The sequence below is a fragment of the Chrysoperla carnea genome, chromosome 1 (assembly GCF_905475395.1).
Source record: "Chrysoperla carnea chromosome 1, inChrCarn1.1, whole genome shotgun sequence".
Taxonomy (NCBI): domain Eukaryota; kingdom Metazoa; phylum Arthropoda; class Insecta; order Neuroptera; family Chrysopidae; genus Chrysoperla; species Chrysoperla carnea.
In genome coordinates this window covers 41,587,580-41,612,442 of record NC_058337.1, presented here as the reverse complement: position 1 = coordinate 41,612,442, position 24,863 = coordinate 41,587,580, and the positions used below count along the sequence as shown (strand labels likewise).

The 24,863-nt window shown below is 29.1% G+C and overlaps 2 protein-coding genes across 2 annotated transcripts in view; one reads left to right on the top strand and one right to left on the bottom strand.

Moving 5' to 3' along the window:
• Positions 1-1,512: 1,512 nt before the first annotated feature.
• On the top strand, positions 1,513-11,950 carry LOC123305012. The gene is made up of 9 exons (XM_044886608.1): positions 1,513-1,633; positions 1,698-1,870; positions 4,564-4,763; positions 5,319-5,555; positions 6,596-6,764; positions 7,010-7,181; positions 9,402-9,794; positions 10,162-10,365; positions 11,777-11,950. The coding sequence occupies exons 1-9, from the start codon at positions 1,625-1,627 to the stop codon at positions 11,948-11,950; spliced, it is 1,731 nt and encodes a 576-aa protein (XP_044742543.1). The 5' UTR covers positions 1,513-1,624.
• Positions 11,951-18,276: 6,326 nt separating this feature from the next.
• The window catches only part of LOC123305003 (choline O-acetyltransferase), a 133,082-nt gene continuing 126,495 nt past the window's right edge, over positions 18,277-24,863 (bottom strand). Inside the window, exons 8-12 of the mRNA XM_044886596.1 lie at positions 23,863-24,131; positions 21,697-21,819; positions 21,416-21,638; positions 21,070-21,282; positions 18,277-18,486 (exon numbers count right to left, since the gene is read on the bottom strand). Coding sequence (XP_044742531.1) covers positions 18,277-18,486; positions 21,070-21,282; positions 21,416-21,638; positions 21,697-21,819; positions 23,863-24,131 — 1,038 coding nt within the window. The remainder of the gene's footprint in view (positions 18,487-21,069; positions 21,283-21,415; positions 21,639-21,696; positions 21,820-23,862; positions 24,132-24,863) is intronic.

Genomic DNA, 24,863 nt, shown 5'->3' with positions numbered 1-24,863 from the left:
TTTCAAAGATACAACACTATTTTCCTTATTATTATTATATATATTATTATACTCCAGTCAACAGGTAGGAAGTTACCTTATCCTAAAAAAAGTAACGAAACTTTTAAGTTTAAACCCTCGCGTCATGTTGATGTGAGAAGGGGGTTTATATCGTAAAGTAAATCAAATCTTTTAAAAGTTTTCAAAATGGTCAAAATGTTAAAGTAACCCGAATTTTAAGATTTTTTAATTAATAAACTCTTTTATACACGCCCCTCCTTCTTTTCGGTGGCCTTAAAGACTCTCAAAATGAAATAGCAAGACCATTTTTTTGCAAGTTAAGACTTTTAATGACGTATAAGGGAGTTTTTGGGGTCACTGATTTCGAATTTTCAGTTAAAATGTTTAATTTGTTACCCCTCTCGCTGTTTTAGCCCACATAAGTTGACCCCCTAAATAAATAATACTATTTTTTGATTATAAGCCCTTTTGAGGCATCTAAGGGGGTTTTTAAAGTTTCTAATGTTGAATTTATGATCAAATTGACCCAATTTTTCATTCCCCCCTCTTTTAGCTTACATAAGTAGATTCCCGAAATAAAAAGTTCCATTTTTCTGAAAATTTCACCCTTTTTAAGGAATGTAAGTCTCCCCCTCTCTTTTGAATTACATAAGTGAATCCCTTTAATAAATTATACCAGTAACATGCCTAAAAAAAGGTTTAAAATTAAAAAAAAAAATGATATTTTTTGTTTCGGGAGCCAACTTATTTAAGGTATAAGAGGGAGGAGGCTGAAAATTGGTTCAATTTGATCATAAATTTGAGATCAGTGACTTTAAAATTTCCCTTACATTCCTTAAAAAGGTTTAAATTTTCAAAAAAATGGTATTTTTTATTTCAGAAGTCTACCTATATGGGGTAAAAGAGGGGAGGGTTCTTGACCTCGCACAAATTAGATGTAATCTACATTTCGGTCAAACTTATTCAAATTTTGACAAATAATATTTTAAGTCATTCTAAAGAAAAGCTCCCATGGTCACAAGTCATGAAAATGATAGGATTTCATGTTATAGCTAAATTAATGTTGGAAAATGTACTTATTTGTATAATATATGCCTATGTGGGTAGAGGCAAATACATATACAGATATGTATAACTAAATGCATACATGTGTTTTTTAATGTAAGGTTTTTGTTTTTTATTCTTGTTTTTTATGTTTAATTTCAATAAAAAAGAAATATCCCAATCTTAGACTTAACATTAATATTTTTGTGAGGTTGCCAGTTAACTATATGAAACTTTGATAGGACAAAAATTTCTAGTAGGCTTTTAACCATGGGCCAACAATTGCATTGTTTATTATTCTATTTTATGTGTGCACTCCAAAAAGGAAATTTATTTATTTTTTGATGTATTTTCATTATACAATATGACAAAATTTGCAATTTCTTTTGTTTTGGGATTTCGAAAACATGCATATGAGGGAATCTACTTTGCAAAAAGAAAAAAAAGAAGAAAGTATGAATATTTGAATCTACCACAACAATTTATAGTTTGTGGAGATTTAACTCATTTTGTTCATGTTGATTACACTGTTATTCCACGAAAAGTATCAAATTCATTAGACATTATATTTTATGAAAATATGGCAATTGTATGTTTAGGTTTTGTTATCAATTTATAGATTTTCTAAGATTTATCAAGTTTGTTTAAAATAGCTTTACGCCACATCTGAACCACAAGCTCAACGAACATTACGTCGAGGTAGATTACATTGGTGTTGCTTTACGATTACTCATGAAGTGAATTTAACTGAAAAAGAGATAATTAAACTTCATGATAGTGACGTTGTTATGAAAGTTTATAATTCAAGATATCGTGTAGCAGAAAAGTAAGTATTATTGACATCTCTTTATACACAAAATATAATATGAACTAAAGTTTTCAATTATTAGAAAAAATCTTAGTTTTTAATGGTTAGAAATAGTTATTAAGCTTGGAAAATCTGCAATACAGGGTGGTCTAAGTTATAACAGTAGGTCTTCATCAAATGGCATATAAAGTTAAAATAATGAAAATTTCTTAATACACTTAGTCAGGAAAGCGTCATTTTCTGGATACAGGGTGTGAAATTTTGGAAGAAATTGGTTGTTTTTGGGAATATTGCCAAAACGATTGCGTAGAAAAATTGAAAATTTAATAATGTAAGCCTTTTATTCTCCATGATTTAAGGTTTTTGATGATAAATTACGAAAACTAGCGAAATAATGACAATTTCTAATAACCGGGTTACTTCATATCCGGGAAACTGTCCCAATAGTTATGGGCATTAATGTATTTAACCAATAAAGAAAGAACATTGTTGAGTAAGGTAGTTTAATGTTTTATTAATTAAAAATTTTTTTTCATACACTGCTAGAGACATTATTTTTGCATTAGCTGTAAGAAAATTACCTTTTTCTGACAAGTGACGATGCATAATTAAGAGCACTTGTTAATAAGGAATTATTCGATTGGGAACTCGCCGCTGATATTCTTGCACTTCCATTTCCGTCACAATATCCGTAAATAAAAATATCGGCATATTCTTGATTTGTAAACGTAGCCATTAAATTAATCCACAGATTATAGTTTATTTTTTAAATGAAAAATTATACCTAAAAAACTAAAAACACAACCATAAACAAACAAATGTCACCATAACAACAATATGGCGAAACAATTACATGGCCAGATTAATTTACTATTGAGTTTTCTCCTCCTGATTATTATCGTTGGCTACATAATGGTGCACATAACTCATTAAATATTGGGTTTTGGGCAAAAGTACATAAGGAACTTTTGTCTTAAAATTGTCCAAAGAATGCTCTTAAGTCAACCTACAAAAAAATGTTGAGCCTTATTTAAATCAAACATTGTAGTCGTGCTCATCCATTAGAAAAAAGATATAAACAATGAAATTTTTTTAAATCTCTATTAACAATATTATTAACTATCGTATAGAGAATTTAAAAAAAAAATATTACTTAGACATTATGTTTTTTTTAAATATATTTTTCATGGGTCGAAAGTACCCAAATTTGAGATTTTTCGAACCTTTAAAAATTCATATCTTTAAAAATATTAACTTTATCGTGAAAAGTCATAGGACCTTTTTTATTGGTATTTCAATAAAGAATATAAAAAAAATTACCTTTAAGTATCGCTGTCTCTCTCTGACTTATGCGTTGCATCGGCACCTCTGTGTCTTGAATCATTATTTATCATTTATCTTAAAAACTATCAACTTTATCAAGATTGTTAAGGAGAGCAATGTTATTAATAATTAAATTGTCTACAATTTGTTTTTAATAAATTTTTTTCTGAAATCAATTTTTCAAAAGTTATTTAAGCATAAATTGGAACATGTTATTAAAATTACTTTTTTTATCAGTTTATATTACTTTTTTGTTATTAAAACGGAAATTAAAGTAAAAGACCCAGTTATTGACACTGGCCTAGTTATTAGGCCAATAAAATTTTCTCAAAAAACCAATTATCTTAAAATTTATATTTCAAAAGTTATTCTTAAAATTACTTGTGAGCGCGCGAAATTAACAATTAAAAAAAAGATATAAAAAATGAAATTTTTTTAAATCTCTATTAACAATATTATTAACTATTGTATAGAGAATTTAAAAAAAATATTACTTAGACATTATGTTTTTTTTAAATATATTTTTCATGGGTCGAAAGTACCCAAATTTGAGATTTTTCGAACCTTTAAAAATTCATATCTTTAAAAATATTAACTTTATCGTGAAAAGTCATAGGACCTTTTTTATTGGTATTTCAATAAAGAATATAAAAAAAAATTGTCCGGTTGAAAAATAACAATTCCTTGCAATTGTTTAAACAATTTCGGTTTAAACAATATGGCACCGGGTTGCGCCATGGCAACATGCATTTATATCATTAGCAGGGCAATTTGAAGAGGATCCCATAAAAAAATTGAGGTGGAATAGTTTTCGGTACTCATGCGCCGATTCCTCCTAGACTACTAACGGTTTACAAAATCTTACGGCTTACAAGACTCATTTGACCAATGTTGCCCATTTACGAACTCGACCTCACTTTTTATGTCCTGAGCACGATGTAAAAATTTCAGCTTAACCTGGCAAATTATATAATACTTGACTACTGTATAGAAAGTATGAGAAAGTTAAAAATAAGAACAATTTATGGCAGAAATGAAGCTCCATCAGCGCGTGGCAAAAAAAACAAAAACAAAAGGTAAGTTAATGGATCAGTCAGTTAATTTAATTAATTTTATTGTACTAGACGCTGGCGGGGTTTCATTTGAATCATAAATTATCCTTACCTTTCTTACAGTTTCGATAACACTGCACTTACAATGGAAGTAAATTTTCAATATTTCCCAATATTGTTCAAGCATCGTACACTGGAGGCTAAATATTATATCCGTCCATATACCATATACATGCCAGTTTTTCCTCTCTGGAAAATCACCCACTTTAAAAAGAAACCAACTGGAGGATCACGCTATAATTATTCCTCATAATAATAATTTCTTTTTAATTACAGATTACTTCGTTTACAACCAGGTATCTATACTCACGAAAATGAGGAGGATGTAAAAAAATTATTTTGTCCTGTGTATAAGGTTAATAGTAAACCAAATGTGTCACACCCTAAACCAACAATACGCCAGTCCATCGTATTGGACAGTAAAAAAACATCGGACTTTGTTCACACACCCTTGAGTGATTTTGAAAAGGAAGCTGGTAAGGGAATACAAAATTTGAAATTATTGGTTTAATATGACTGAAATTAATGTTGTAAATATGAAGTCGTTGTTGGGAAACTTCTTTTTGGAAAATAAGCAAAGTGCTTGAAAATACTATACAAAAATTCAAAACTTTATTTGCATGCTTCAATACCATATGTGTGTTATCTTCCAATGCGAATACTCTAAAGGGAAAGTCATCAACAATCACCAATAAGCAAGTGATTTTAAGTTGATTAGCATAGTGAAAAAATCACTGGATTTAAGTAAACGAATTTACTTTTACTGTTGATATTCTTATAACAAGAAACTAACTATTTCTTTATTATGGATTTAAGTTAACCGCGTATTTAATTTTTTCTGTTGATATTCTTATAACAAGAAAATATTTCTTGATTTTGTCATTTCAATATTTATTTTATAAAAATCGTAAATCGATGAAGAATGCTTTCTACCAACTGTCAATACGAAATTTTTCTATGTAGAAACACAAGCCTTGTTTCATCTAAATTTTGTAAAAACCTGCGTATATACATTAAATTATATTTTATAGGCTTATTACATAGAAGAAGAGCTGAATATATTATCAATTATTTTTTACAACATTCAAATATTAATGCGTATATATCTCGACTACCATTTGGAATACAACATGCTCCGGCCACTGGAAATTTAAAAGAAAATACTCCACACCAAACACGAGAGAGACACTCCCCTGCAGGAACAAATGAAACTTATTTGGAATTAATTAAAAGTGATTTTTCCTTTCCTGGTGAAATGATATTTACAGGTGAATATTCATATTAGCTAAACTTTTTCTAATTGGATATAAATACGTCTCTATATTCAAATATTCAACAATTTTATTCTTCAATTTATTTAATAATCAACAATTCAATATTCAACAATTTACTTAACATGCAATTTTTAATTGCATGTTAAGTAAAACCTTTCTCAAAAAACGTACAAACCTACTCATTTGGCGAGTCTGTCCGTATGTCTGTCCGTAATCACGATAACTCAAAATCGAAAAGAGATATAAAGCTGAAATTTTTATAGCGTGAGTCAGATTAAAAAGTGAGTTTGAGTTCGTAAATGAGCAACATAGGTCAATTGGGTTTTGGGTCTTGTAAACCGTTAGATATAACAAGGCTCAACCAATAACCTTGTTTGACCAACTGCCCATATATGATTTGTCAATGTTGACGATGGAATCGATGCTGGGCGTGAATTGATTTGTCAACTCTTGCCTAAGCCTTAGTTACAGTAAATAAATCAAAGTTTTGCTTGCTAGCCCTTGCCCTTACTTAATTCTTGGCGAAAGATAATAGAGCAAGTTTGTTGTTAAGTGATATTTATTTATGTTTTATTCAGTCATACTTGTATAGAGATTGATCGTGTGAGCAAAGACTTACAGATGGTCTAAGATCCCATATAAAATCGACTTTCACTCATCTGCTTACCAGATAAAAATTATATTTTATCAAAAGTATATGTTTCTGAGCGTATACCAATAGGGTGCCATAAAAAGATTCTGCCATATCTACTATTTTTAAATTTAAAAGCCTGGTAACTGTTATTTATGAAAGGATTTTGAAAATCAACCCTATGTGTTTTTCACTTGCACCCAGGCTTGGGCTAATATCTATATCTGACTCGCGACGTTGAAATGCAAAGTTACCATTCGATGCTGATACGAGATTGATCAATCTAGGTTTCCAAGTTTGGTGCAGTGTTCAACAATCTCCAGCCAGGCTTAAACTAATATTGACCCGTCTGTTATTTCCTATATGAGTGGTTAAATTTAGTTAATAATATTTTTGATTTTAGATCGCAAAGAATTATTCTTCGATATGAATACTAATAAAAATATGAGAGGATTTATATTAATCACTGTAAATAATTTATTAACACCAGAACAATGTAATCAATTGAACCCATTTTTAATTTCAATATCAACCATTGAAAATGTTCCTGTATCTATTTTAAGAGAGGAAGGGTATGATATGTATGGTATACTAAAAATTTTACGCTTTTTTCCATAAAAGTTTGGTGCATAAATCATACACCTTTGATTATTTGAAGATTTTTAAAGCTCTTTCATGAAAATCGATGAAAAACAAAAAACTACTCAGTTGTTCTAGCTTGATGTGCTTTTATCACAGTTTATACATAACATTTTTGGTTTACGATTTTATTTAATATTTATAGCAAGAAACTCCTAGTTTTCTGAATTTTTTTTAGATTTGATCGTGTTTATGTACAGTATGAGACTTCTTTATTTGGCACTGTTCAAACGAATACGTATCCATTAAAAAAAGTCATAAATATCCAAGAAAGCCGATCATTTTTAACTCACTTAAAAGATAAATTAAAACTAATAAATTTTGCACAATCCGGGCATATAATATTTCAGGTTGGTTCATTTGTTGGATATTCGTTTAGATATTTTGTATAAAGTCTTTCACTAAGAGTGATACTTAGTAGGTTGCGAATTTGTTGGACCCCTGTTCGTATTTTTGACTCTTTTTAACTATACCTATTATGTATATTTCTTGTGTGTAGATGTTAGTCAATGTACTCCTCCTAAACGGATGGACTAATTTTAGTGATATTTTTTTGTGTGTGTTCAAGTGGCTCCGATGATGGCTTAGATTCACAATTCGATCTCCTACAACTTGAGAGTTCCGTAATAAAAAAATTAAACTTCATTAAATGGTGGGAGCGCATATATATATATTTAATTATGTACAACTTATTATGTACTATGTATTTTTAATAGTATTGAGGTATTATTTATTATTATACAGGTATTGTGAATAGGTATTTATTAGACCTATATGCGAGCGCAGGGAGCTCCACTGCCGAAGGTTCAAGACAAGCCGAAGGCCAGAGCAAATGCCGAAAGTTTAGCGGAATGGTTAAGCGGGATAGATTTAACGGGATATTTTTAAACGGGATGGGTTTAGCGGGATGGGTTTAGCGGGGTAGGTTTAGAAGGCAGACTAAGCATAGCATAGGTATTAATGAATTGGTGTTACGTTTCCACAGGAAAACGCCTGTCGGGTACGCTAGTGCCTATATATATTGATCCAAAACTACCCAAAAACATGAAAATCAATGACTAAGTCAAATCGCTCTTCACTCGGATTGGAAGACCATATACATCCTTTTATTACAATAATTATAATGTATCTAAATTAATGGAAGAGCCAGGTCAAAAAAAATTCGTTGAATTTTCCAAAGCTGATCATTTGAGGTTTGGTTATAGTAGTTGTGTACACACACATACTGCGGTCAGTCAAGCGAACGTTAGAGCAGGGGTCAGATATATGCTAATATATGCGGTACTAAAATGAATTTACTAAAGCTGAAAATTGTTATACAGATTGTATAATGCATATAAATAACAGTTATGATTGTCAGTCAGTTAAATACATCAAATTCATTTATAATTTCCGTAGTATTTAAAGGAATTTATTAAAGTTGAAAATTGTTATACAGCTTGTATATTGCATATAGATAACAGTTATCACAGTCAGTCAGTTAAACGTTAGAACTGGGCTGGTCAGTCAGCCCTTATTTATGAACAATAAATAGATAAGATTCATTTATGATTTCCGTGGTATTTAAATGAATTTATTAAAGCTGAAAATTCACCAGCCCTGTTCTATTGTTTAACTGATTGACTGTCATAACTGTTATCTATATGCAATATACAAGCTGTATGACAATATTCAGCTTTAGTAAATTCATTTTAGTACCACGTAAAACTTAACCATTTCGATAGCATATATCTGACCCCTGTTCTATCGTATGTGTGTGTATACAACTACTATAATAAATCCTAAAATGGTCAGCTTTAGTAAATTCAACGAATTTCTTTTGGCCTGGCTCTTAATCCAAATGTAGTTTTGTGAATTGGTAAAATTGAAGAAAAGTATGAGAAATTCTAATATTTAGTACCTCTTTTCTCTCCTAATCGTTAAATTAACCCGATTTTTGTATTTTTTAGGTCAAAATTATTGTGAACAAATTTTCATTTAACTTCAAAACAAAATTTTTTGTGATTTTTTCTATTTTTTCAAAGGGTTGTGAAAATTTTAAAAAATTGGGAAAATTTGTCTCCGTTTTGAATAAAAATCATTTTCCAAAATAATTTTACCCACAAAAATACAAAAATCGATTTTGGTAATTGAACGAGAAAGTTTTGAGATGTCGAATATTTTGTTTTTTGACTAAATTTTTTTTGTTCTATTAAATATTATAATACGTTTACTTAGAGTTCTTTTTAAAGATTCGTGGAATACGATGTGATAAATCGAAAGATTTAGGAGAAGGCGCACTCTTTGGTACTCTGGATGTTGATTTTAAATTAAACAAACCATTTACAAAATCTATCAAAAATTTGTATAGTGATCTATTAAAACAAAATGAAAGACGTGGAAATCAAGAAGATCGATTGCTATTTGTCGCCGAATATACATATTCAAAGTCATTGAATCTTGGATGGGTAAGTGCGTGTGCAATTTCTTGTACAACTATGAAAAATATATTCAGAAATTTCCCCAACCAAGCTTTTATTCGTAAGCGGGAATACTTGAATACAATGGATATAAATTATTCAAATGAAAAGATAGAAGAGGAAGAAGAATGTTTTCTTGAGACAAAGCAATTATTAGAATGTCAGACAGTTTTAAATATAACAATGTCAGTAGCTTCATCCCTGTCAAAGCAATTGTTAACCATATTAAGTACAAATGAGCCATTATCACGTATTGGTTTATTGATATATGATATAAATGTTATAATTGATTTGTTAACTACGATCTTTGAACATAATGCAAGTTTAAGAACAGATAATAAAGATAATATAGATGTTAATATGGATTGTGCGAAACAACAATTATCGCGCAATGTATCTTTAAAAACTGAAAAAGCTCATCAACAATTCATTACCGGATTTTATATTGATAATGGGAAAACCTTTTATTTGTTTATTGAAGGATCTGCTGCTGGATTTATTCATGTAGGTTTATTATTTTTATACCTTATATTGTTATAGGAGACGGTATAAGGTCGAACTTCGCCCGATCTGATGCCTAGATCGAAAAGTGTTCATGGCTATTTTTAATTAAATTAATTTTAACAAATTTTTTTATAACGTTTTTTTCATTATTTTTCTTTCTTTTTCTTCTGATACCAATTTTGATTGATTAACAGTTCGGTGTAGATCCCTTCATACCGTATGAACAGGTAAGTCTGTTAACCCATCGAAATTTGTAATAGAAGAAAGATAATTTAATTACAGAGAGTTAAAGTCCTGTCAAAGTCCGTTTACCCGTTTGGGACATTGTATGTATAGATTTCTAGATTAATTTTTATCAAATTTAAAGGTTATATGGAGTAAAATCATGAATTTAACAAGAAAAGTTGCTCTAGTATGGTATAATAGTGATTTAGTATTTACTGAACGATTATATTCTGGCATGTTACCTTGTTTGTCTGTATATGGTATTGTTTTAAAAGAACCTATTGAAATGTTGTTTCGAAGGTCGTACACATTTTTAAAAGGAAGCATGCCAATTCCATGTTGGGAAGTAAGTACATACATAGCCGTTGAATTAAATCTGTGTTTATTTTTAATTTGAGGCTTTAATAATGAGTTTTTCTTAAATTAATATGGAGTTTGTTTTCTTCGTACTTCGACATAATTAAAATTGAGTCTCTAATGCAATTTTCTGAGACTGCTAATTAGAATTTCTTATGCGAAGTTTTTGTAATGTGTTCCCAGCTTTAAGTGGTATGCCTAATCATTGATTATAGTAGAGAAATGTTCACAGATCGTTAATCTGGACAGATAAAGCTGGTAGGTTCGATGATTAATTTCTACCTCATATTTACACCTGAGTAGGACTCGTATACCAATTCCAAATGCCGTACACTAGAACAAGAATTGAACTTCAACTCTTGGTCCACAGTATTTAAATCAGACTTTGTTAACCAATGAATAAAGAGATATCTGACTTTTGAAATCGAGGTTTGCTTAGAAATAATAACTTATTCAGAATTGAAAATAAGAACTTATTCAGAATGCTATAACGGCAAGGTGAGCAGGAAATACCGAGTTTTCGAGATGAATGTAGGATTTCTAAAATAAATAAAAAACCATGTAACTACGCTGGTAAATATGTCGAATAAAATGTGGTTCATTTAAATTGGTAAATTTTATGTTCGTTTGCCAGGAGATCGAATATTTGGTAGAAAAAAACTGATATAAGCAAAAATTTAATCCTGAAAAGTATTAAACGAAAATTTTAAAATCACACAGTCAAATTCTGATCAAAAATCAAAATTTCAAACTGATGTATCTCTGTGAAAAATCATCGCCTTTGGAACCTTAATAGCTTATGTAAAAACTTGTACTTTCTAGTTTACCCCATTTATTGTTCAAAAACTTGTCATCCCTTGCCGTTTTATATTGAGGGTAGGGATGGTAAAAATGCTATTCCAATCAAAATACAGCATTTTTCAATGCTTGAGGCGTTTTTGATCTATCTAAAATTTTATTATGGCTTTTTTAGTTGTTAATATCCCTAAAGGCTATACAAAATCGTAGGTTTCTGTGACTTGTTCAATCTCATAAAAGAATAACAAATTTTTTTAATTACTAAATCTTGGAGAACAATGATTCAATTCTAGTGATATAAGACGTCCTATTCGAAAATTTTGCATCACTACAATAAGTATTACTCACGTTTTGACGTACGAGCTAAAATTTTTGTGTATTATACAGAAACTGTATTCTAGTAATTTAAGTTAAACTTTTTGTCAGAAAAGAACATCAGTGCGATCTCATATCTGCCAATGAGTCCCAATCTCAATCCCCTAGAACACGTTTTGGACATGCTTCAGCGAACTTTAGAGGACATACTTTTGATGAGTATAAAACAAAATTGTTTTGAGAGTGTTTAAATATACATGTAAAAAATTTTGTTTAATTAATTTTAGGCAGTAAGAAAATTAAATTTTTTATTTATGGAATCTACTATGCTTAATTCGTCAAAACGTGGATTATTTCCAACAATGGAAGAGCTAATAAGTTTTGATATTGAATTTGGTGTACCAAATAAGATATTCGATCCAAATATTATTTACCCATCTACTTCCGCTTTGTTAAGTTGATTGATACAAACATAAAACACAGGAACTGTATTAAATGTATTGGATAGATTCATAAATAAACGAGTATTTACACATCTTTATTATCTCTATATTTTATTACTAACTTTTCTGCGCGGTATATTAAAAATTATTAGATACAGGAAAAATCACTAATGACGTTAAGCAGTCAATATATATGGCAGTTCTACGCAGGCTTAAATCTTAAAAAAAAGAAGCCTATGGTGTTCCACGCCCTACAAGGATATCTGTAGCCCGAAACTATAAGAAATCGAACCATGCGCACATCGTTTTGTAGAGTGTCCTGATCGAAGATTTTACGTTTTGATAAGAAAAAGAAAGAAAACAGATATTCACCAATTTTAAGCTGTTGGCGTAATTACGAATTGTACCAAGCTCTGTACACAAAATCGTGGTTCTTCAAAAATGCCTTTGTTCAGTTTTGTTGAAATATTTCTGACTTAGGTAAGGTTCTATTATATTGTGTCCACGAGGGACACACTTAGATCAAAGAGCCATTGTGATACCATTATGTGTTTTAGCGCCTTTCCGATGATAACTTCATTTATCAGCTTCTCAATTATTTTCAGAGACTGAGTACACCTCCTTCATGAATGTACCATGAATTACACCAGCCCATCACAACTATTAATTAAATTAATTTATGTTGTGACTGCGGGTATCAAAAACAGTAGGTACTTTAATTCCTAAAATTGATTTTTTAAATGAAAAACTTCAAGATAACTTTTCTTTTTTTAAATTTATTGGCAAATAAAAATATAAAATAAATTACAAGAATCTGCAAAATAAAAATATATACAGAGGTTTATCTTTATACATTATGCTGAATTATTTGAATAAACATACTGTATATATGTGTATACTACGCGTACATTGAGAAACGCAAGCACATTATTTAGAGATTTTTTGTTTGTTTTAATTTTTTACACATTTCTTTTAAAAATATGTTTTATAAATACTATTTAATAAATTTCATCTTTTTTTTTTTCGTTTCTATAATAACCTATTATATCTATGTATATAATTGGACAAGAGATACTGTGCGGGCGTCATAACAAACCAGGGTATTGTTGCCTCGAATTCCATAAATTGGAAATTATCGTTTTAATACCACAAGATGCTTTGACATGAAATCAAAATGAATTTTAATTTTTAAATGCAGATATTTTTAATAATAACAGGAGTATAGACATATTTTTATAGTTTATTTAAATACGAAGCGTGCACATATTTTTGTAACTCAAAGTTAAATTTACTATAGGTGATCAAATAAGGTTTGTACATTTTTAATTTTCAATAAAAACAAAACGGTATGAGATATTAATATCATTTATTTTTATAAGAACGGCTAGAGATAACGAGGATATTTTCTTTTACAAAAAATAAAGCTTATTTTTACTTCCATGCCAGAAATTCCCCACCAAACTATTAATTTTTGTAGATGTAAAAATCAATATTGTACAAAATTCAAGTAAAAATAAGTATCATAAGTATCAAAAGCCATTTTCATGAAATAATGGCTTTTTAAACACAGAAATTGTAGTATTTGGAGATAAAAAATTTCACTTTAATTTTCTCTGCCACTAAACAACAAACCAACCCGTTCATAAATTACTTTAAATAGCTTTATTTTACGCGGTTACGCCTTATAATCAGTTATTTATACGAAATCATTTTTTATTTCAATTTATAAAATTTAAGCTTATATTTGAATAAAAATCTCATGAACCAAAAAAATCGTATTAATATCTAACATCATTTTGTTTTTATTCCAATTAAAAAATGTATGACTCTTATCTGATTAGCCTTTACTATGAGTTTGTTTTGTATTCTGCTCGATTGAGTATAAAAATATAGTTTTAAACAAAGTAAATTTTGTATTTTATGAATTAATGTTTATTTTTTAATAAATTTTATATTTAAAGAAAAATCAGAACTGTTTTTCTTTAATAACAACTTATAGTCTAAGAGCTTGTTGTCTATAAGAAGCTGAATGAATATCCATTTGTAGGGGTGCACAAGTAGGGATATAGTTATAATAGTAATTAGTTTTTTTATCTAAAAGATCTGTATTGATCTTCACCTAAATTACAGATTAATATCTAAAGGAATTGTATTGTTTTCATGATGTTAGTTGTTATACAATTTTTTGTTTTTTGAAATAATGGTGTTGGCGCAGGGAAAAGTACCTACAAAGTTTATATTAATTTTTTGTAAAACAAATTGTATTTTTTAGAAATTTCTTTTTTTCCTTTGACCTTTTGTTATAAAAATTGGTTATGTCTTGTAACTAATACGAAAGAAACGAATACCTTTTGTACTGTATATCTACTTGCGCGTCGTTTGTATTATGTCAGTCTTCGTATTAAATTTAAATTTTATAATTTTTTTTGAGAGAATAAAATCTTTGGAAGAGATTTTCCAAAGATTGTTTAGTAGCTAAGGCGAAGCAACATTTGTACATAACAGATTAAACTAAACAGAAGGCCAGAACAAATTTCAACAAGGTGGTATTAGCTTTCTACAGACAGGCAAAGCTCTTAGAACCTAGAATATTAGGAATACTTCGATTAGCGGTGGCTATAATCTGATTCATGCGACTGAATTTTTCTCATTTACCTTCAACGCAGTGATGGATTACCGCCTAGGCCCGTGAGGCCCGGGCCTAGGGCGGCACAATTTGGGGGGCGGCAAATTTTTCAGAATGTCAAAATTTTAAATCTGATATAATGTAACGACAATACATTTTAAGGATCTATTCGAATTTTTTTTATATAAATTTACAAATAAATTTCTATGAAATAGAATGGAATTTATTTTCTGATTAACTTTTTTATTTGTGAGTGCAATACTGATAAAAAATGTTTTATAACAGAAATAATTGAATATTGATAAGCTTTTTTTGAAGAATTTTCAAAGCTCTGTTGATTTTTTGTATCTTTAGTAAAATTAATCTTACATGTAAGCCGCTTCTAGAATTGCACAATGTTTTCTTATTTTATTTTCAATGATTCTGGTGTTTCATATATGAATTGATATAAGTATTATAAACGGATAAATAATATAAACGGATTCAAAAAAATAAAATTTCATCTTTTAAAAAGGGCGGCTAATCAGACAGGGCCTAGGGCGGCAAAATACTTAATCCGCCACTGCTTCAACGTTAAATTAAAATGATAATAAATAAAGCTTTTTAATTTTTGACTGTCAAAATCTGCAATAATCGTCATTTATAATTTATTTTTGAAGAATGCTAAAACGACGAAAACTTCAATCAAAACGATACATTTGGCTTATTATTTTTGTTCCTTATTTTTGCACACATAATTTTCAGTTCCTTGTTACTTACAAATCGTAATGTAAATTATTAACTGTTTTTCTTAAAACAGCCACTCACTCCTCTGACTTTAACTTTTGTATACTTATTGTTGATTCAGGTTAATTTTCTAAAATATAATCTTAATCTAGGATTTGGAGCAATTATTAAAATATCAAATTTTATTATTTCAATTTCATTTTGTGGATAGAAAGAGCAGTAGAAAGGCAAACCATGCGCAATTAATCAATTTTTTTTGTAGTTTACTATCTTATTAAATAAACAATAGTTTTAATATGTTTTCGAGTTGTATGCCTTGTTCTTTTGAAATAAAGTGCTAAAACATTTTCATTTGACGTTAATATAAAATCTGCAGTGGATTGTGATGAGTGGCTATTTAAGAACTCAAAGAATAGCCAAAATTATTAAAATATATTGAAAATTATTTTAATTTTTTTTAATCTTTTATATAAATTAAATAGAATTTGAATATTTTAATAACAAAATTTGCTAGGTACTTCAGTAGAAAATTCAATATATTTTTATGATAAATAAAGTATATCAATTTATAGTAGTTTTGGAACTTTTGAAGAGTAATAATGGATTTGTGAATCTAAATATTGCTAATACACGCACTTCTAATTTAATCTACATAATATCTATATACATTTACTATATTAATAAATTATAAAGTTATTTTTTTAAATAAAACTTGATATTCGTTATTTATTAAGTTTTAAATTTATTCATTTTCGTATGACATGTATTATAAATATACGCAGCAGTTATAACAGATTCGTAATGTTCATTGCATAAACTATTTTTATAAACGTAACATAATCTTCATTTACAACAATATACAGAATGGTTTCCCCTCCTCCCGGTTGTCACACTGTGTCACACTTTCTGTGACCCTCTATAAATATTACGTCACAAAAACTAAGTTCCCTCCCCCTAAAAATAGCAAATTTTGATTAATAATACATGATTTTTATATTAATTTTTTTTTCCAATAAAATTTTAATAAATTAACAAAACTCTTTTATAATAAAAAAAAATTGTGTTTTCTATTTATCAGAACTCCAAGGATTCTGTAAATGCTCTGATATGTATAATAAAAATTTTTTAATTTAGCTATCTGTATATTTACTTATTCGAAATGAATGCTTTTTATCATGACAAAAAATGAAAAAAAATTTTTGATAAGCCGCGAACGTCACATTGTCTTAGACCCCCTGTCCCCCCTTGTCACATCTTGTCACACTTAGCAGAACCCCTCCCCACTTGAGTGCGAACGTATTTTATGAACAGCCCCTTATGGCAAAGACGGTAATGTTGGAACCATTCTATATATTGTTGATGAGACAACAATAATAGCAAATGTTTTATAATGATGTTAATGTATTATTGTATATATTCAAATAATACCTATTTATTAATATATTTCTAATGATATGTATATTTGATATGTTCTGTTTTAAAACATTATTGATACTTATATATACTCATAATTATATCATATTTAGGAACACATAATAAAATTGATACATGTTTAATAAATTGTATGATATGTGTTTTTTTAATTGATCAGATGATATAAATTCAATTCTTTTTGCTTTTTAGAATAGTGGAACCTTACGTAAAGCTAAGCTCAGTTGACACTACTGTAATACTGGGTAAACAAATTTTGGAATGTATGTTTATTTGACGGAAAATAACTATTTTGGGTTATATTGAAACATATCCAAATTATCGACAGTATTCACTTTGATTTAAAAAATATAATATCAATTTAATAAAGTTATTATTTTGTTTTATTTAAAATTATTAGGATTAAATCTACTATCAAGTTTTCCAAATTAACTTTTACCCAAAAAAATTAACAAAAATTAAGTACTGCTTAAAAGTTTTTATAGCGAGCCAAGATAACATCACAAAAAAGCAGCTAAATCAATGAAATTTCGTATTTTGATGATAAATTACCTATAAATCCAATACTTAGTCCGTTTTTTATTGCATATATAAAGGTGAAATAGTCAGGAATATCCAATTTTGTTTACCAAGTTTTAGTTTGGCGTCTCAAGCGGGAAATAATAGCAGTAAAGTTCCATATAATTATATAAGTCGTATTTTATTTTGTCTGTAGTACTATTATACGCCTATAGATGGCACGCGTGAAAACTAGATAATTTGGAGCTATATATAAATTTTTAAGTACCCATTTTTTCCGACTATTTTTTTTTATTTATTTACTAAATTAAAATATTGTTATATTATAGCTATAATTTAATACTTACAGGATTGGAAAGTTCAAATATTATATAAATATATAAAGCTCTTGATGATAAACATTGAGCTTTGAAAAGATATATTTCCAAACCTATAAATTTTCTATTGTGAACAACGCACGCACCATTATGTTATATATATATATATATATATATATATATATATATATCACCATCAATGATGTATATTGATTGGACGATTTTAACAGCAAAAATGAAAGACTACCCTTTTGAATAGGTACTCAAAATAGAGATAGTTTCTATGCCGAAATGCGAAATTTTATATGGTAAAATGCTCGCGTATGTAACAGACTAAAATAATTCACGTTCGTAACTGATAAAAGATAGAGAAAAATTTTTATTGCAACGTAATTTTTTGTAAAGTAACAAACAATTTTTGTTGGAAACATTTAACAGCAAACTTAATAAATACGACCGAAGAAAGTTTTTTCAGCTACAAATACGTGCTATTTTTTAACTCGCTGCATTATGTCTCGACCTACGTCTACGGCCGCATAAAGTTTCGTATTCTGCATTAAGAACAATCTGTATTTTCGATGTACAAAGGGAAGGCATTATTATTCTATCCCATTTTTTCTGTTTAACTTGTCCGATGATACGATTGATAAATTAATTATCATTATATAAAATTTATCTATAATTTATCTAATTCAATTGACTAACAATTTTTTTTAAATAATTTATTATTTTTGTTGATTTGTTGATAACAATTGTTGCATGGATAATAAACTTTCTTCCAGGGCGTGAGCAAATTTATTGGTTGTCGTTGATTCAGACGATTTAAACGCAGACAGACAAAATATAATCTGATTAGGGTGAGGATTATATGAGGCACCATATCCATCAGGAACAACCGGACCATAGCCCATAAAAGAATCGGTTGTAGTAGATACCTATTTGGAAAAATTATAATAAAATGTAGTTATGCAAAATTTAATAATATTAACAAAATTTTAAGTATTAGAGGATCTGAATTTGGAAATAATTCTTTTTATTGAGACATTAGCAGTTAGTTTCACACTTCTTACGTATGTCAAAATATAGTTAAAGCCGTTGCTTACGACCTATCCTTCTTAGAATATTGTTTCAAGGACTAGGCGCAAAGGTTGTTGATCTCAAAGTTGACGCAAAAAATTTCTGGAATTATATACGTAGAAGATCATAGAAATGTTATAAATGCTAAGGAAGAGTTAGAGTATCAAATAAGGTACAGGTTTTTTGCCGGTTTTTTGTCTTAAAATTTTATGTTAAAGTTCAAATTTTTGCAAGGTAATATAAACATCTTTTATGGATAGTTTTGATTCCAAAGAGTTTATATACATAGAGAACGCGAGGAATCTGCGAGCCTGTAAGTGGATGCGCTATGTTGAATGATAGAGAAGACTAGACTGTCTGTGAGTTCCCCTGTGCCCTTGTCATAGTCATATGTCATAATCATTTGATGCATAGAGATTTTGTTTCTGATATTATATTTGTCTCATACAAAAAGGCTATATACCGTTTTGTATTCTTTTTCTGAAAAATGAAAAAGTGTTTAATATGCTTTGCATATTCTCTAATATGTGGTCGCAGATTATACCGAGTACACAATTTGTTTTTTCAGAAATATTGTAATTGCAATAGTGATAGGTGAAAGTGCACTTAAATTTAAATAATAATTAAACTCAATAAAACTTTTAGTTAATTTTATTAAAACTATTTACATTGTGTTTGTTATGTAAATAAAGTTTCTTTTGACGTTTCTACTTTTTGATTAACTTTTAATGTATTAAATAATATTCCATAAATCGTTTTTTAACTATTTATTTAATAGCAATAATGTAAACAATATGTAGCCAATGACAAATAGGTTACACAAAGACACAGGGGGAACTCACAGGCAGTCTTCTCTTTCGTTTATCATATCGCAAGTTTTGGACTCTGTCGTTCTCTAGTTGTATAAACTCTTTGGTATTCTATGAATTGTCATAACAGTTGACGTCATGATTCATGGTGCACGATTCCGAAGTGGTTTAATGCTACAATTTCTTTAAGCGAGTATATTTATTGCAAAACACTTTTACTTAAATGTAAATATTTTATTATAGGAATCATTTTTTTGGTGCCTACAATCGATTCGACGTGTTTTTGGTACATCGAAAAATTTACTGGAAGTGTCTATTGTTACAAAGTATGTATTGAAAATCTGCTTATTTTTTCTAAATTTAAGTTATGATTAGGAATGAAAGAGTGCTGGTATGATTATTTTTTATGACATTTAAAAACTTACCGATATTAAACAATTCCTTAATCTTGTTTTGTTTGTATTGATTGCAATGCTAACATAGTGTATAAAAGTGTGTGATGATGAAAAACTGAAAAAAAATTGTGAAAAAACAAAAATAAAAGTGATTGTGTAAGGTTGTAGACAGGCGGTTTAATAATACATCTCTAAAATTTGTAAGGGATCGACCAAAGTGAACGAATTTAGATATGTTTTGTTTGATTTTCAAAGCATATCCTTAAAAACCACACGGTTTTTAACCATAGGAACAAAATAAAAATGTGATTAAAATATTGTGAATTATTAGAATTAAATAATCAATTTTTCCGTAATTCCCTTATAAGTTACAAATTTTGGGGAAATCCCTCTGTAATTCAAAATTTTCGGTACAGTTAAAATGGACGAACTAAGGACTGTGCAAAGCAAGCAATGCAAAGCAAGCTGTAGTCGCCTTAAGTTATTTCAAATTCCATCACACTGACACAATTATCCATGACTTTTCGAGGTAGGAAATAAAAATGTTAAGAAAATGTAAGAACCTTATTTAAAAATATGATGTAAAACAAGACTTGATACCATGACAAAATTTGAAAGTGAAATTAAAATTGATTCAAAAACGAAGAAGTTATAAGCAATCAAAGATTGCATTCAAAGATTTCCTTTCTCTTTTTAGCAAAACAAAGTTTTGTATGTAATCTCTATGGCGATACCCATGTACGACGTCACTAGTGGGTGTTTTTTCTCTTTGTTTAATTAGGAATTTTAAACGTACATATTTTGCATGCTAGTAAAGATTTTTCAAAACCATCTTAACTTTTCTATTCGTGAAGTGCGAATTTTTCATCTGAAGGGATAAATAAATTTAGTTCGACCAAAGTTTACCCCCGCTCCCGCCTCAAAACTTTTCTTTGTTACTGCCATACATAAAATTATATTCCAATTGACTACTGATACACATTTACCTACATAAAATATTAAAATGCTATTTTCGGTGTCGTATTGTGACACCTCAAAGTCTATTGGCATATCATTTTCGATTTTGTTTTTCGAGGAGAAAAAAATAACCGAAAAAAAGTCAAAAATTGGTTCAAAGGGCTATTATTAAACCGCATCTGTTTATGATTAAATAAAAAAACTCTATGATGCAACACAAAATGCAAAATCCAGTGAAATATTGGACCCTGACTTAGGTAATATTGTTAGTGATAGTCACCTGACTTGTTGATAATAGAAAATAATTGGCAATCTTATATGTATCATCCGTAAACAGTTCGGGTAATGGATGTGCGGCAGTTGGTGCTGTTTCTCTAGCTGCTTCACGTAACCCTAATAAATGTATATCAATTCCTTGACCCATTATATTATCTACCATAATTTCCGTTTGGCGTTTCATTGCTGCATTCCATAAGCTTAGTTTTTCTTCATTCTATAAAAACCATTACGAAATAGTAAAGAACTCGTAAAAATTATTAGAATATAATAAGAAAAGGGATTAACTACTTCTCTAAAATACACTACTTTCTGTGACCTACAACTAATTTTATTGTGGGTAATCATACCGAGTATAAGTTGAAAGTAACCTTTTTCCCCATATTTAATTCATCGTCGCTTAAATCACTTAGATTACCACCCCCACCAGTTGCATTAGTAGCATCTCCTTGACACATTGCTTTACTCCAGTCTAATGCTTCTTGTGTTGCTGATCGTATACAATCAACACGCCCTAATAAAAATCTTCGAGTTGATGCACTTTCATATGTTGCTACAAGATGGCCATATAATCTACAATATTTTTATTATTTTAAAAGATCGAAAGAGGAAATATAAGAAAAAGTATTACCGGAAATATGTTAATTGTAATGCTAATTGTATGTAGGCATCTGGACTACATTGACAAGACTTTATGAAATTTTTACCATAACCAGTAAAACGATATACTAAGTAGTCTAAATCATCAGCCAAACTGTAACATAAAATATTAATTTTTTTACTTATAAAACACGCCCCACACTGAGAATGACTCTTTTGAGAGGGCTATTGAACTTTATATAAGAATTTCTCTCTGAATTTATATCTACTATTGGTACAGTAAATCTGGCATTTTGACTGGAAAAAATTACAATAGTGACTCTCAGGTTATAGATCGTTAGGGGGGGCATGTAAATAACTTTAAAAAAAATTAAGAGAATTTTTCGTTCCGCTGTTTTTGAGAAAATCCAAAAAAATGGGAAAAAAAAATTTGGAATGCGTTTTTCTCGGAATCTATTGATTTAAGGGAAAAGTTTCTCAAATAAAAAATGTAGAAGACACTGTCAGCTACATTTTATGTCATTAGAGCAACGTCATACGAGTTAAATTACAAAAAGTAGGTGGCGTTAAAGTATCAAAAAAAGGGTTTTCCACGATTTTCATTAAGAAAAAATGATTTTTTTGTAAAAGTGTAAATAAAAAAGTTGTTTGACTCAAAATTAGCTTCAACTTTTATTTAAACAATTTTTTTGTAAAACTTACCGTTTTTGAAATACAGCTTGCTAAAAAATCTGAAAGTTAAGTTTTTTAAAATTTTGAAAAGGAGTACTTGATTTCCTTTTTATTTTCTTGGTTTATTTTAAACATACATTGTTTTACTATAGCTCGGAAACGGTAAGTTTTTCATAAAAATTGTTTAAATAAAAGTTGAAGCTAATTTTGAGTCAAACAACTTTCTCATTTACACTTTTACAAAAACATCATTTTTTCTTAATGAAAATCGTGAAAAACCCTTTTTTTGATACTTTAACGCCACCTGTTCGAAATTTAATTTTTTAATTACCTATTCGAAAGAATTTCTTTTCGTTATCGAGAATTAATTTGGCATATGACAGATGGCCAGCTAAACAATTACTATGATTAGTTCCATATATTGGCTACTTTAGCAAATTTAATAAACTTTTATAAAATTGAAAACAGAAAATACAAAATCACGAAAAGTGTATAATCCTGTTTTCCAATTTTGAAATTCCTCTTTGTACATATGTTTATCGCGTATACATATTTAATTTACCCTCTATATAAGAATGTCCTGTATAAATTCATAGTCAATATAAGTTAAAAGAGATATTTTTCGTGACATCATTGCAGAGCGAGATAGCAGCTTCAAAATTGAACTAGAAAATTGAAACCAAGGAAATAATCTAATCTGAGATTTGTATCGACGGTTTTTCTAACTTCACATGTACATTGAATACAATTTTTAATAAGAGCGAAGCTTCGCATTTTAAATACCAACGAGATAAACTTCAAGTTTATTCTATTATTTGTTTCTGAAACTTGTCTAGAGACAAGCCCTTACTCAAATTGGCATGGGTTGCACAGGTAATCACAAATTTATACTGTCCGGTAGGCATATAATACAATCTTTTACTGTTCCGATTGGTACTGAAATATGTACATACTTCAAAAACATGATACAGGCCTCCCTGAAATTTTCTTTGAATGGAGTCCACCAGAACGCTTAGGCGAGTAAAGCAGTAATACCGTAGCAATAGTCTTACATGCTTGATGTCAAAAAAAGCTGTAGTTGGCTAGAGATAAAAAATTTCCGAACATAACAGTCGTGCGAAGCGCATAGTTTCTTCATTAATTTCTTCGTGAATAAGAAATTTATATATCTTTGTACATGAGGATCTTTATTTATGTTGGCCCCGGGAAATTAAAAAAAACAAAAACAACTGAGTGTGCAGTTCCATCATAAAACTCAAGTTTTTAATGACTTGAGTTTTATGATGTCAGTTTCAATGCCACCCCCAGTGTCTAAGGTTTCACCCAATTTAAAGACAGAACAAGTGAGTGCAATGAAAAATGCTGTTTTTTATCGGCTAAAACAGTTTCTCAGTTATTTTCTTCAAACAAAATCACAAACTTGCTCTTTAAAATTAATATATGAATCACGCTATGGCCTGCTATCGATGACAACTGAAACTGTCTTAGATGATATTTTATTTTATACGATTCTCTTTAAATTTACCTGTCAATTGTGATAGCAGCCTCTTGAATTGAACGATGTTGTCTCGCGTCGAGTTTCCACTCAAGACGCTCGGGTGCAGGTAAATGTGATGCCGACGATACAGTTGTAGTAAACGATGTTTCATTAGTTGTTGTTAAAGTTGTATTAGATGCTAAAGGTAAATCCTCACAACGTTTTAATAAATTTTCCATTAATTGAACAACGGCTACACCCTCACTTGGAGAATGTTCGTAGCATAATCCGCAAACACCATCATTTGAGATCACTAACTAATGAGTGGTTGGAAATAAAATAAAATTGTGTATTGATTGTAGTATGTCAAAGTTTTGAATTTTACGGTTTATTATTTATTATTTTAAAATAAAAATGAAAAAATTAAGTTTAAATAACGTAAAAAGGTGACATATTAGAGTGCCTCATTCTTTTCAATCATAGTTTGGGGGACGCTGAAAAGTATTTTGGTGTTGATTAAAACGACGGTAAATTTTTTTGTTAAAACATGAATGGCACTCCGAATAATCAGTTTTACCTTTTTTGTTTCTTTGATTTTCGGTTTCTTAAACTGGTCATTCTTAGACTTTACGCCAGTTTGTGAACCTCACAATATATACTTTCATACTTTCGATTTGTATGAACTTTTTAATTGCGGAAAATTGGCATTTCTTTTTCCAAAAGCTCGTCCTTATTTCACCACTTTTTCAATTGAAACGTATATATCTTATCATTTTCTAGCACATCGTTCTATCATTAAATTTATTCAGTTGAATATGGCAAACCGAAAAAAATAACCTATTTCAGAATAACTAAAAAAAGTTTTCTTTCTATATATTATTGTAGTTCACTTGAAAAATTTTTCTTGGCTTTAGTCAACACTGGAATACTTTTCACTCTGATCTATCACTATCTTTACGGCTATTGCTTTTATGAGAGTGATTGACGAATTTAATTAATTTATATTCATATAATAATATATTCGAATATACATTTTCAGTATTGCAAGT

Coding starts and splice junctions, on each gene's coding strand:
- LOC123305012 (XM_044886608.1), top strand. Junction 6,765..7,009: donor TCTATTTTAAGAGAGGAAGG/GTATGATATGTA, acceptor AATTTTTTTTAG/ATTTGATCGTGTTTATGTAC. Junction 10,366..11,776: donor TGCCAATTCCATGTTGGGAA/GTAAGTACATAC, acceptor AATTAATTTTAG/GCAGTAAGAAAATTAAATTT.